At 40.2% G+C, this 15,546-nt stretch overlaps 1 protein-coding gene across 1 annotated transcript in view; it reads left to right on the top strand.

The window, feature by feature from the left end:
- The first annotated feature begins 10,635 nt into the window (after positions 1-10,635).
- The window catches only part of LOC134449812 (solute carrier family 2, facilitated glucose transporter member 11-like), a 37,009-nt gene continuing 32,098 nt past the window's right edge, over positions 10,636-15,546 (top strand). The window contains exons 1-2 of the mRNA XM_063199919.1: positions 10,636-10,659; positions 11,252-11,350. Coding sequence (XP_063055989.1) covers positions 10,636-10,659; positions 11,252-11,350 — 123 coding nt within the window. The remainder of the gene's footprint in view (positions 10,660-11,251; positions 11,351-15,546) is intronic.

Below are 15,546 nucleotides of genomic sequence, written 5' to 3'. Positions count from 1 at the left end.
AAGAGAACCTCAAACCACAGTGAGACGAGGGCAACATATTGCTGGCCTAGTTGATCTTTAAAAAGACCAAAGACCAGACCACACAGATAGGCCAAACTGCACGCTGCATTTCACATTAAGTTGAAATTAAAGTTAGGCCTATAATGCACTCGTGTTTATTTAAATAGGCTATGTTATTTTGAATATAAGCTAATTAAATAAAATTGCACCAGGGTTCATTAATTTAGTTTAAAACTTCCAACTGGTTGAAGGTAAAGTTTACCAAATTATAAGGCCTTTATCTGAACAGGTTCTGAATAAAATTTCCACTTCAGGAAAAATCTGATTGTCTGGCTAATTTGTCTTTTAGTCTAGGGTCTGTGCTTAATTTGACAGTGGAAAGCACTGCAATTAGCCAACCCTAAATGTGCCTGTTCAAATTCTTCCAATATAGGCTTTCATCAATAATTATAATTGTACAACTATATTCACAGTGCAAAGACATGGCAATGCCAGTGAACAAAAGCACCACCAATCAAGGTCAATATAGCCTATAAACATTAGAAAACCATGTATTGGTCAGCACACCAACATATACAGAGAACCCCAAACCACAGTGAGAGGAGGGCAACATATTGCTGGCCTAGTTGATCTTTAAAAAGGCCGAAGACCAAACCACAATTAGGCCAAACTGCACACTGCATAAAATTTCAGTTACAATGCACTCATGCCTCCCAATGACCCCTCAACCTCATAATAAGCCTATCAATGCCCCCCCCACCTATTATTAAGAAATACACTTGACTAATGACCCCAATGGCAACTAACCACCGCCCCTCTTAACCCCTTGCCCTTAAGGGCTATTTTTGAGTGTTTTTGAGGTTTTGCACAATGTCTACTTAAATGGTTCCTGTGCCTGCAGGAATCTTGACTTATCATGAAGTGGCTGGTACCATTTGAAAGTAGAGACTCTGTAGAATCCACAGGAAGTGACAGGAAGATGTTGTGATGTACTGCCAAGGACTTACAGGGTCCTTTTTTCAGGGCTTTTTTTCTGACAGGCGCTTTTAGAAACTCTTGGAAATTACTACATTTCAGCAGTTTAGCTGATACATTTTGCCTTGGAATCAAATTTGATACTTACTCACAGGTCTACAGAAGCTGTTTGTCCAAGGGGATATTTTTACAGCTATATATGACCTTTCCCAAGACAATTACGTGGGGATATGCACATGCGTTTTGCCATGTGTTTTATTGTAGACCTTTTGATTAGTCAAAATGCACCCCACAAATAAGGTCTCACTGTTCAAGAACAGTTTGAGCTAGAAGCCTCATGATGGTCTCAAGTGAAAGCTTACCCTTTGAGGTGTTCTACAGTGATCTGACTTAGTTTTGGGTAGTATTACAGAGATGTTACTGTACAGTACGGTACTGTACACTATGTACAGTAAAAACATGGGAAGAAAGGGGCATTCTTGAGCAGATTTGAGATTCCTCTGTCCCTGGGTGTAACACAGAAGAGCTATATGACTCATTTGAAAACCTGGTCTCTAGACTATCATCCAGTCTTTGAATGGAGTTTCTAGCTCTTGCTTTGAGGGAGCTGCAATCAGCGTAAAAAAGGACCTGCCTACTTGTCTAGTTGTGATTTCATGAACCCAGAAATGTTGAGTACCCTAAAGTTTTATTGCAGAAATGTCATCTATAGGTCAAATGAAGGGGATTTAGAATTTGCATAATTAACATAAATATATCGTTAAGGTTAAGACTACTGTAGGTGAATAGGCAAAAAAACTTAAATCATAGATATCACCTTGAAACTTTCTCAGTTGATTACTGGTGATAAGAGAAGAAAAAAATGTATTGGATGTTTTCTGTATTTTGATGTTTAGATATGCAAATGAGGGCATGAATAATCAATTATGCCCTATTTGCATACACACAAAATCAGCTTTGCATGGTAAAACCAGACTCAAAATTATTTTTCTGTGGGTAAAATATGTATATTTCAGGGTTGAGTTAGTGAAAACCCTCTGAGGAACCTGGTCAAGAATATGTTTTGACCTGGATAGATTAAGGAATTGCGCCATACAATAAATATATACAGTATACTGTACAGTATATTTATTACATAGGCCTACTGCATAATATGTACACAGCATGCAGGCATGCAGTGTAGAATAACTATTTACAGCATGCTTGTGTATACAAACACAAAATAACTATACAAGAGTAATTAATTTTACTGGTTTGAGGAAGGGCTTTAAGGTCTAGAATATTACATATGGTAGCGGAACGTTTTGGAGCAAAATCTGATTGTAGCACACTTTCACTACCTACTACCTACTACTACTAAGATACAGAATAACTACATTTTATTACCAAAAGTATACGCTCACCCATCCAAATGATCAGAGTCTGGTGTCCTATTCACTTAGCCTGGCTGCAGGTGTATGAAATCAAGCACTCAGGCATGCAGACATTTGTGAAAGAATGGGCCATTCTCCGGAGCTCAGTGAATTCATGCGTGAATTCTATTCTCATAGAATGCCACCTGTGCTACAAATTCAGTTGTGAAATTTTCTCATTTCTAAATATTCCATAGTCAACTATCAGCTTCATTATAAGAAAATGGACACCGGGAACAACAGCAACTCATCCATTCTGAAGTGGTAGGCCACATAAACTGACGGAGGACATAATGCAAAGATGTCACCGACATTCTGTACAGTCAATTGCTACAGAGCCCCAAATTTCATGTGATCTTCAGATTTGCCCAAAGTGTGCAGAGTACAGTGTGCAGAGTGCTTCATGGAATGGGTTTCCATGGCCAAAAAGCTACTCCCAAGTCATGTATCACCAAGTGCTAAGCGAAGCCCCAGATTCGATAGTGTAAAGCACACTGCCACTGGAGATTATTGTAGACTTCAGGAGGCCTTTGGAGTGATGCATCAGGCATCTGGAAATCTGATGGACAAGTCTGAGTTTTGGAGGATGCCAGGAGAAGGGTACATTTTGGACTGCCAAGTGAAACTTGGTGCATGCAAAATGATGATGTGGGGTTGTTTTCTGGAGCTGGCCTTGGCCCCATTGTTCCAGTGAGATGGACTTTGAATGTTTCAGGATACCAAAACAGTTTGGGACAATTCCATGCTCCCAACCTTGAAGGAACAGTTTGGAGCAGGCCCCTTCCTCTTACAACATGACTATGTAGTGCACCTTGTTTGTGCATAGGTGTACTGCAAACAGACATGGATGACAGAGTATGGTGTGGATAAACTGGCACAGAGCACAGAGTCCTAACCTGAGCCTAATAGAACACCTTTGGTATGAATTACTCCATTAATTATTGTATACCATTGTGTACCATTGCACACATGTAAACACATTTAGAACAACCACATAGCCTTCAGCATCTCCATATTTTGTTTTGACACTCTCTTCAGTCTCATTATCTTCTTGGTATTTATCCTTATGAACTGTGGTTCTAACTGAGGTTCTAAGCTTTCCAATGATATATAATGCTCCTCGGTTTATTACACCACCTGGATTTTAAACAATTGCGGAATGAAGATCAAGTTGAAGATCAAAGTAATTCGGGTCGCCTTAAAGGCAAGGGGTTTTAACTATATCCTTCCCAATGCCCACCTGGGGGACTCTAGAGCCCCTGTTGAGAAAGACTAATCTAAATGTTCAAAGTTGTATGTTATACTTTCACAGTATTTCTATGCATGTGATAGGCCATGTGAATAAATATTCCCATACCAGTGTATGCCGTCTGCTTCGTACACATCCACGTACACATCCTCTCAAAAGATAGACCACCTTAAAAGTGCTGGTGTTGCGTATTAAGTTAATGTACGTAGGCCTACCTAAGGTGAAGATATCTGAGTGATAAGTTAGCATTATGATCAATTTAATGTTTCCTAAAAACACTTTGGTTTATATATTTCTAGAATGTCTCATTTCATATAGTGTGTAAGCATACACATAATGAAGAACATATATTTGACACAGAAAACTATGTATATGGATGAAGATGTTAATTACGTATATTTAGATTAAGACTACTGCTTGACACCTATTGTGTACATGTAGGAAAGCCAAAGTTGTACATAGTCATGTTCATTGAATGTATTACTGAAACTTTTTGTGCATTAGTGTGGCTGTAGCTTTTGTAAATCCAAAGGTATCTTTCTATCATTGGAATTATAATCACACATGATTAATAATAGGACAACCTTTCATTATTTTTATATACTACAATAGGCCTAAATAATTTTGCCTTGTAGTGAAACTTTTTCTGTGTGTGGTCAGAGAAATGTTATTGTTGGTGAATGGGCAGAGGGATAACATGATATTATCAACACATTTGGTTCTTGAGTGGTCAATCACTCAAAGGTCTACCAAAAGGGTCACAAGGGCTAACGATCAAATCATAAGACAATTTTGTCGGCGCCGCCCATTGACTATCAATGCTATGTTCGTGTGAAATTGGGTTTGGGGATCCGAATTATGTCGTAGCGAAAGTGCGCCGCAGTGCTGTCGGAGCCAATGTGCGGCCGGCCTTATCCATTTACATTTATCTGGGTTAGATATAATACATTTGGTTCTCAGCCTTTTAAAAAAAATAAATTCCCCCTTGACCTCATCAAAACCCTGCCAATGCCCCCAATGGCAACTAATATTAGCACCCCCTCCTCTCAACACTGACTATCCAATGTCCCCTCAACGCTTGCCTGGTTGTGATCTCGTTTGAACAGTTAATCATCATATTTCAGACAACTTGTAATACAAAAAAAATCTTTGTCACAGTTTGGATAAACTACTGAAATTTTAGTCCATTCACCTAGTATATCTGTTTCCCTATGAAAAAAAAAATATGAAAGCTCCAACTTTGACCGAGAAAAAAAATGTTTGACCATGTTCCACTAAATATAAATCGGTAGATTTTTAATGTCATTTAGATGTAGGCTACCAAGGGATTACAAAAAACTTGCTTCCTATAACAATTTGTCCCGTGTGAAACGATTGACTAAGTTAGGCTTCGCTCTTTCTCCCTCTCCCTCGTGCGTGCTATAAGAAGCCGCAGCATATGATTCGAAGTATGATGTTGAATGCCTCGCATAGCCTCTATGCGCTTCTTCCCCGTAGTGCCTACTAGATACTTTCGCCATTTCGTAGTGCACAGACCCGTTAAAATAGCCGTCAGAAAAATGTGCCATAGGCCTACCCAAGCTTTCATTAACGGAGCTCTTTTGAGAATAAATACTTTTTCACGCAGGGCAAATGCGGTTTCAAATTATTAGGAAAAACATCTTAACCCTGTGAAACCTGAACCATGAAAGCAATGAGAGAAAATTCTATTTTTTTGGAATTTGCTTCAATATTGGTCCCTTAAAAGAAATGTAAAAAAAAAATCAAAATTTTGTTAAGGTCACTGAGATATTTGATGCATCATATATGATGCATCAGGCTTTAAAGGGAATGAAAATTCCAATTTCATGACCATTGAAAAATGACTTTTAATGCATTTGCATCTTTTTTTTAATTTAAAAAAGTTGTCAGACAATTTAATTTGAGGATTATCTTTAAATATTTAGTGAGATCCTGCCATTTTTTTAAGCCTATCCTTGTTTTAGCAGGACCATATTTTATATTTCCCACAGCCTGGTTGGGTAATTTTTTAAAATCTATGTAAAAACATAGCTGATCGAATGCTTAACAACCTATTTATGAGTGTAATATAGATCATCATTCATTTTTTATGTGTAATTTGAATATATGGGTCCATTACTACAATTGGACCATTTCTCCATTCACTTCAATGCATTTTTTACGAGATGATAATTTCAACATTTTGCATTACATTTTCAAAATCGCAAGTAAAACGTGTTTCTTAAGGCAATATCTTTGTCTTGAAGTAAAACAACTTGTGTGTTTTGTTAAACGATCGTCGTGGTATGCTTTGTAAGTTTCCCTATGGAGCAAATGCATTGATGGCTGACTTCCTGCCACCGCCGGATGGTGCTTATATGTTTCATCAGTTTTAGCACGATCTCTCTGCAACACGGGTGTAAAAATATAAACTCTTCCTTGATTAATTGCACAAAGCAAGTGTTCAAATTAAAGGATGTAGAGTGATATTTCGGAAATTTGTACACAAACCTTTTGCAATTTGTCGATATCTCAGCGTCGGTCAGGGAAACCGCTTCTACTCCATTTTTGCATTTTTCGCCGAGCTGTGATCAACTTGTTGTTGACCGCTGCTCTCTTGTGGCGGTTTCCGCGTACTGCAGGACGTTTGGAAATGACACGCAGGATGTTTTTGAGATGGATTTTTTTTTGTGTCAGCGTGGAGAGGGTTTTGCATCCGGCGCGATAGGGTTAACCACTGTGGCTAACTACATCCACTCACTTCTCATCCAAAAGCTTGCGTCTTGATGTTCTCAAGAATCATGATCTCAAGTAGCTACCTCTCTGGGAAACGCGTAGACTGTCTGTGACAGATGGTTTGGACATTTTCTTATAATCAGAGATGTTCTAGAACTATAAAGAAAGATATTTGATACAACCACGCCAGCCCCGCAGACCAAAGCGGCACCTGTTTAAAATTGCGCTTTCAAAAAGAAGTATGAAAGGCGGGACTTAGAATGAGCTCGTTCACGTTATTGGCTGTGCCGACAGCAACAAATGCTGTGATTGGTCAAACATCATTGTCAGTTGTGGAATCTCTCCTGAAACGGCATGAAGTTTTCTAATCTCTATGAGTTTTCTACGGTAGAGCGCTACACAATGATACAGTAAGTTGGCGCTACACTTTTCTCCTCCCTCGACCTCCCCCCCCCCCTAAAATTTTCTCCTCGGATCTACACAATTCACAGAAATGACCCATTTTGATTTCAAAACGGCGAATTTCGCCGAAAGGTGAGGGAATTTCATGCCTGAATAAAATTACAATGTTCGTCAGAGTACCGGCCAAATCCTGACGCTCAACATCGCTCCACAGAAAACGGGTACCAGACGTAGTGTGGAGCCAAGTCTCTTGGCGGAAGTACGTAGGATGGTGCGCAAGGCTACAAAAGACCAACACAGCCGCTGTGTCGTTCTGTACTGGGTAGAAAACCGGCAGTGGAAAAGAGCCTTTTGTGACCTTGCACCTCATAAAGACACTTTTTTTTTACTTGGATTGACACACTGCACTTTATTTCAAGACACTGTTTCTTTCCTGATAGCTGAGTGAATGTATCTAAGAACGGGTAGCATGTCATTTTTCCGACGCCTCTTTGATCCGACGCGTCAGTATTCCGAAAATTTCCCATTGATCCTACAGCCCATTAACTCGAAATAGGCCTAATTACATTAAACCCTTTGCTCGGATAGCTCAATGTTCCGACCAATGGCTGTTTGGGGTCGGTCACCATAATTCCCCAGCCCCAGGTCATATGTCCTGTTCCTGTTTTCCTCTGTGCCAAAGACTTCAGCTGCATGGGCTGCGATGAGCACATATGGCGCTTGGTCAAGCTATGCCCCAAACCACCCCTAAACCTAACCTTAATGCAGTTGTAACAGTGGCACGTAAACAGTTAATTAAATTCAACTCAGCTCTTGCACGACTACGCCACCTAGGGTGGGGGAAGACAACCTAGGAGTGAAATTACCCCCCAAATTAGTAAACCAGGACACAGGTTCGGAGCACTCTTAGGCAGGAGTCAAGTTCAAGTGTTTATTCTCTTTTCACAAATATGATATGTACAGCACAATTCAATATCAGTGTTGGCTGATCAGGCCAAGGTCATGAATGTCTTGTGGATGCAAACAAGTACACTGAGGTTACATTCGACACAGGGTTCTCAGTCCATACACATCGTCAATACAGTAATCATACAGATCAATAAAATACACATCCAGGTCAGTGGAGTCAGGTGAATTCAAAAGTGCAAATATGCAGTGGTGATGCAAAGGAACAAATACTAATACATTACAAAATACAATATGGATGAATTGTATTAAAGACAATATTGCACTGATCCCTATTAGACACCCACAGGCGGGCCGTTATGTGGAGCAATATGGCCAATGGCCACACACACACACCACGCATACACACGCACGGCACCTGTGCGAGAGAGGAGGGAGGCTACACTCAGTCATACGAAACGCCCCAGTACGAGGGAGACAGGGCAATGGTGTCACTCTTAAAGGGGGGGCTAGGCTTAGGCTAACCAATAGCAGCACGGTTGAAAAGGGATAGTTAAAGACTAGGGAAAAGGCCACACAAAAATAAACACACACCATAAAAATAGGCACACACAATAAAAAGAAAACACACGTCTACTACTGCTACTAAACACAGCAAAATAGTAATAGTCACCCAAGTGCACACAGCGATGGAAAAGTGAGGGAATCCACCACCTGAAGACCGGCGCGCTATGGCAACTCCATACCTATCCAGGGAGGAGAGAAGAGAGAGACACTCAATAGCGAGAATGACACGTGCTAATGTATTACACCATTTGCATACACAGTGAGGACTAGATGCAACTTAACTTTCGTGTAGCAAGAGAGAGGAGAGAACTACACCGCCGTAGGTTGACTGAAGGGGGTGTACACTTGCCTCCGGTGCCGTGCCTAGATGCACACACGCACACAGACGCACACAACACACACACACTCACAACACACACAGGGAGTAACCAGACCTGCGCAAAGCGCAGCGAGGAGGCTGGTGTCCCAAGAAATGGGCCAGAAAATAACAAATCAACAGAAATGAAAATAATTAAACCAAACAAAAGTCAGGTCGCAGGAAAACTAAAATAAACAGTGGGCCCAAAGCAGGACGAGCAGGTGGAGCCAGTTCGGAACCGGCGCAGAGTGTGACGGCAACAAAACAGCAACCTCCGAGGAGTGTAGCTAGCAATCCCACCTGTAACAGATGAGTACCCATTACTCACTAGCCTAGAGGTAATTGGTGACAGCGACAATCAAGAGGAAGAAATGAATACTTACAGCATCAGAGAGGCACCGCTTACCCGATCATAGATCCGTGGTTCGGAACAATCGCAATTTGGACCACACACTGAGGGAAGTGAGGGTAGATTTAGTGAATAGGGTCATCGTTACCATCGGAGCAACAACATCAACGTAGCATAGGCCAGCTTACCATCCACTGACTGCAGTCAGGTACACAGGGGCCAACCCCTTTGGCCACTCCAAAGCCGGCGTAAGCACCACAAATCAGGCCTGCCACAGGGCACAGATGATGGGGTGACACACCAACCAAAGAGAGGTACACACCGGTGCAGTATAGGCAGCGCGAAGTGGACATTAAAGAGTCAGATTAGGATTCCAAAAGCTTTTTTAAATCTAAAATAATATCTTGCCATATTAGCAAATGGTCTTTCGATTGAAGACTTTTGTCTGTGTGAGGTCTTTGTGTAGGTCCAAGGCAGTCCAGGTGGAGATCTTGCAAAGTTATATTCTGCTCTAACCTTGGAAGAGGCACGTTGATATTGAAAATCATAGATTTTGATTTTTTTCAGTGGAAACACAGGCATGAGGTGTCCTAGATCTAGAGAGAAGAGACAGCCCCTAAATACCATCTATGAGACAGCGTTATTGGAACGTTCCAAAAAGGCGCTCGTCCCTAGTACGTTTTCAGGGTCAGTGACACTAGTGTGACAAAGATGTCTATGTGTATTCTGTAATCACATATGAATAGGCTTGAAGGTGCACTACATGTAGGCCTATACAGTATATGTCTATGTACATTCTATGCAAATAGGCCTGATGAGGCACTGTATGCATATTGTAAATTGGTACTTATAGGCCATGAGTCATTACTTCTCTGGCAGCTATCTTGTTCATCACTGAAAAAAGGTCTTGACGATCTCTTCTTATCACCTCAAGCTCATATCTCTCTCTCTCTCTCTCTCTCTCTCTCTTTTTCACTCACACACAAACACAGAGACATTACACAATTTACCTTATTTACACAATTTACCAGGTAAGTGGCAATAAAGCTACCCTCTTAAAAATAAAGGGTTGTTGTCTGTGTTGTCTGCTTTGTTGTCTGTGTTTGTACAGTGTTCAGCCAGATACACCAGCCAAAAGACCCGCAAATTTGCCTTCAACCGTAAACGATTTTATGACACTGACTGTAATATGTGATTTATGGAATGATGATATATCAAATAGCTGATTTCATAAATCATATAACCTACATTAAGTTGGTAGTACGCACAATAACGCCTACATAATAATAATTGGGCCTACATAATAATACATAATACAGGATTTCATTCCTCACGCAATAACCCCTTATAATACTAAAATCATTGATGCAAACAAATTGTGAATGTCATCAACATAAATGTTGCTACCGTGTGAGGAGTTCATTCCTCACGCACTTATTATTACACAACCCATAGGTAAAGCTTATATAGGCACAATTCTTATGAAACTACACACACCAACCCAGGACTACAGGTCCTACTGGCAACACCTGGATCTAAATGAAGCATTGACTCATGGCCTCCTGGCTTACCTATATATTTGGAGTTCATGATGTGACAGGCAACAGAGTGTGTGTGTAAGAGAAAGAGATAGAGGGATGCATCCAGCAACATTCACTAGCCATCACGATTTGGCTCCAGCATGGTGTGTGCCATCAGACAACTGGTAAGTTTCCAATCTTCACCACTTGATTTATCTTCCATTGATACAGCCAACTAATCCAAGATCCTGCTATTACAACACATTTGGGAGCAATTGTCTTAAGCTTAGATTATCTTTAAATATTAAATGTTTCAAATGTTGTTTATCACTTTATTACTTTTTACACCCGGTTATTGGTCCTGTTTTGCCCTTAAACGTCTGTCAGTTGTGCTTATGTCTATCTTCACATGGAATAGAGAGAAACGTAATTTCAATTTCCTTGTCTGACCTGTGCATATGAAGAAACTGACAATAAAGCCAGCTTTATAATTTTGTTCACATGTAATACATCAAGCCCAATGTTACCTATATATTCTTATTAATATAGGCGGTGGATGTAAACAGGAACTAGGCCATGACTGTTGCCTCTTTTCCACTGTCGGTGTTCTGGGAGGCCTACTGCTCGACACAGCGCGACTCGGCAGCCACTTTTTGCTTTGCAATTGTGCATGAGACTATAAGAGCTAAAAGTGGCGGCCAAGTCGCGCTGTGTCGAGCTGTAGGCCTACCAGAAAACCGGCAGTGGAAAAGAGGCATTTGTGTCCTGTGTTGGCAGCTTCAAAGCCCTCTACTCACTGCCGCTATTTTCATCACTGGCATCGGTGGCACTTTCCAGTATGGTTTCCATATAGCCGTCCTCAACTCCCCATCCACTGTAAGTAGGCATATGGGATTTCTAGAGATGGGACCTAATAGCCTTATGAATCAGTTGTTTTTACCTACGAAGTGGAGAATGTGAAATGTTTTCTGTGTCTTCTAAGGTGCAGTAAAGTATAGACCATTTGGGTCGGGCCTTTTCATTTCAACAATGAACCAGGTTTACTCTTTAAACACAAGGTGATGGTGATGGTGATTGTGATGATGATGATGATGAATGATGACAGATAATTTGGCCTAAATATGCAAAGCGCTCTTCAAAACAATATGCTGCATTAGAAAGCCCAAAAATAAAGCACAATAAAGCCCAAAAAGAAAATTGTCCGATGACATGACTCCTAGATATACTACGTGACATTTATTAATGATGCTGAATGAAAAGACACTTCATCACTTGTGAACAGTACTGTTGTCATGGGAAGTGTTGATGATGATGATGATGATGATGAGTATTCTCCCCAACCTACTCCGAGCAATAGAGTCCATGTACGCAGGAACAAGGGCCAGGGTGGTGACCCCAGATGGCAACAGTGAGGAGTTTGGCATCCTGGCTGGAGTTATGCAGGGGGACACACTAGCCCCCTTCCTCTTCATCATAGTCCTTGATTATGCGCTCAGGAGGGCAATCAGTGGGCGAGAGCAGGAACTTGGCTTCACACTATCTCCAAGGAAGTCGAGTCGATACCCCGCAGTGGTCCTCACAGATCTTGACTTTGCGGATGACATCAGTTTGCTCTCTGACAATGTAGAACAAGCACAAATTCTACTGAGCAGGGTAGGGCTTAGTGATTGTGAGTGAGTGAGTGTCGGTCGCAAACGAAACGGCTCTAAGAACCGGCTCTTTGATATAAACGAGAGGAACCGGCTCCTTAATGGGAGCCGTTTTAGCTTTTTTGTTTGTTTTGTATTTCTCTCCCCCTTCTTCTCTACGTTGTATCCTTTAAAAGTGCCCGTGGTAGAGGGCAGGTGTTACATACACACTCACAGCGATCAGAAATACATAGTATGTATTAAAACATTTTTAGTTTACCGGTACTTTGTATTTGGGTATGTTGGGTCATTATTTAAAGACTGATTATAGTAGCCTACTAAATGTGTCATTCATAAAGGCTTTTACACAGCATGAACTGCCCAAAGTGTTTCACAATGTCAATAATGGAACAGAATGTTGTAAAGTTAAATTAAAACTATTATTAATTATTAATAATGTTAACATATATGTAGGGAGCCGTTTGGGAGCCGAAAGAGCCGGCTCTCCATAGTAAGAAGAGCCGATAGAACCGCATCTCAAAGAAGAACCGAAAATTCCATCACTAGTAGAGCTAGAGTGCGCCAAGGTCGGCCTCAGGCTTAACGCCAAGAAAGCTGAGGTCGACGATTTCAAATACCTGGGCTCATGGGTCAACTCTACTGAGCAAGATCTAAAAGTGAGGAAGGCATTTGCGTGGAGGGCCCTGAACGGTATGGCCAGTGTATGGAACACCAATCTCCCCTGTCCAATCAAACTCAGCTTCTTCTACGCGACAGTAGAGTCTGTCCTCCTCTATGGCAGGGAATGCTGGACCCTGAAACCAACCCTAGAGAAGTCCCCTGATGGGTGCTACACCAGGATGCTGCGTGCAGTGCTTAAAGGAGAATTCCGGCCAGTTTGGATTCATATCCCATCTTGGGTGGACCGAGGGAAAAGGATGAAAGGGAAAACCGCGAGAAATTTTCATGCGTGCTGCGCAAAGTTGTTCAATTGCGCTGTTTTCGGTTAAAGCCTGGCCCGTCGGCACGTATTTGACCTGTTTTAAAGCTCCTAGCGTGCATTAAAACCCTTTTGAACGCTTTGGCCGTGGTGTGTGTACCCATACAAGTCGATCTAGTGGTTCACAGTTCCATTAGGTAGCACAGGTACGATACAATAGGAGTTTTCAAAAGTGGCGCACCTACCTCTCTCAGCTTCTGCCTTCCAACTACGTCCGCAAAATGGTTTGCCAAAGTGATACTTCATAGTAATCCATTTTATTTTTGTCCACCAAAGACGAGCCAAAGAAAACAAATTCACACGTTTCCATGTCCTGTGTTGTTGCTGTCTCGCAGATTCACTTCTCACTAAACGCAGTTTTGTGACGTCACAGCGTCACATGAGATACTGGAATTCGCAGTGTAGTCCTCTAAGATGGATCCAGCTAGTCTCTGTAGCTGCCCATTGAAGAGGCATTCTACAGACAGTTGTGACTCTTCAATTAGCTTATTAGCCCACCTCACAATCTGATTAAGCGAGTTTTTATTTTTTTAAGGGTAGGTTGCCAAACCAGGACACCGTAACACTTCCAAATAAGGGGCCATAATTAACAGTAAAGTAGCTACAACCTAATGCTTAAGTAAGGGTTAATAATCATTACTTAATGCCACATTAGACACATATTAATTGTTATTAATGCATTAGCAAGCAGTTACTTAACTATTAGATAACTATTACCTTGTGTTACAAGCTAATAGCATATTATTATTTAACTAATAGATAAGTAAGGACACAGTTAATAGTTAAGTAGCTATCAGGTCATACTTAACTAAGGACCAAAATTAACACTTACTTAATACAAAAGTAAGGCATAACTAATGGTTAATTAATACTTAAATATTGAGTTTTGGGACCCTTATATTAGAGTTGGCTGAGGATAACTAATGGTTAATTAATAGATAGATATTGTTGTTTGGGACCCTTATATTAGAGTTGGCTGCGGATAACTAATGGTTAATTAATCAATAGATATTGGTGTTTGGGACCCTTATAATAGAGTTGGCTGAGCATACCTAATAGTTAATTAATTAATCTACTGTGACATCTAGTTTTCACTCGTTCAAATCACTGTAATAGTTGCAACAGGAGCGATTATATAGCAAGGATTGGACGTACACTTCTCAATGATGGTGGGGTGATGAGATGTAATTTTTTCATGTACCATTTACTAATTTTAATGGTAAAATCCCTACAATTAATGCAGAACATTATGAAGAGTAATAGTTTTGAAGCAAAACTAAACCATTCCTTTGTGATAATTAAGTTAATGTTTGAGAATATTAGCTCCAAGAAGTGCAGTGCATGATGGGTACGCAATCTACAGACAACAATATTTCGGTATTATTTAATCATTAGATTAGGTACAGTTAATAGTTAAGTAGCTATTAGGTCATACTTAACTAAGGACCTTAATTAACACTTACTTAATACAAAAGCAAGGCATATCTAATGATTAAATAATACCGAAATATTGTTGTCTGTAGATTGCGTACCCATCATGCACTGCTCTTCTTGGAGCTAATATTCTCAAACATTAACCTAATTATCACAGAGGAATGGTTCAGTCTCGCTTCAAAACTATTACTCTTCATAATGTTCTGCATTTATTGCAGGGTTTTTACCATTAAAACTAATAAGTGGTACATGAAAAAATTACATCTCATCACCCCACCATCATTGAGAAGTGTACGTCTAATCCTTGCTATATAATGGCTCCTGTTGCCACTATTACAGTGATTTGAACGACTGAAAACTAGATGTCACAGTAGATTAATTAATTAAATATTAGGTATGCTCAGCCAACTCTATTATAAGGGTCCCAAACACCAATATCTATCGATTAATTAACCATTAGTTATCCGCAGCCAACTCTAATATAAGGGTCCCAAACAACAATATATATCTATTAATTAACCATTAGTTATCATCAGCCAACTCTAATATAAGGGTCCCAAAACCCAATATTTAAGTATTAATTAACCATTAGTTATGCCTTACTTTTGTATTATGTAAGTGTTAATTTTGGTCCTTAGTTAAGTATGACCTGATAGCTACTTAACTATTAACTGTGCCCTTACTTATCTATTAGTTAAATAATAATATGCTATTAACTTGTAACACAAGGTAATAGTTATCTAATAGTTAAGTAACTGCTTACTAATGTTCAACATATGCATTAATAACAATTAATATGTGTCTAATGTGCCATTAAGTAATGATTATTAACCCTTACTTAAGTATTAGGTTGTAGCTACTTTACTGTTAATTATGGCCCCTTATTTGGAAGTGTTACCCTCAGGGTACCTTAGTTATGAAAGAGGATGGGGAAGAACACAGGTAAATTACAGTACCATCAACTTGATGGGCCAGGAATCAAAGCAGAAACCCTCGCACTACTGAGAGAA

The sequence above is a fragment of the Engraulis encrasicolus genome, chromosome 5, assembly GCF_034702125.1.
Source record: "Engraulis encrasicolus isolate BLACKSEA-1 chromosome 5, IST_EnEncr_1.0, whole genome shotgun sequence".
In the NCBI taxonomy this organism is placed as follows: domain Eukaryota; kingdom Metazoa; phylum Chordata; class Actinopteri; order Clupeiformes; family Engraulidae; genus Engraulis; species Engraulis encrasicolus.
Note: the sequence above shows the minus strand (reverse complement) of the source record. Positions and strands in the feature narration are given on the sequence as shown.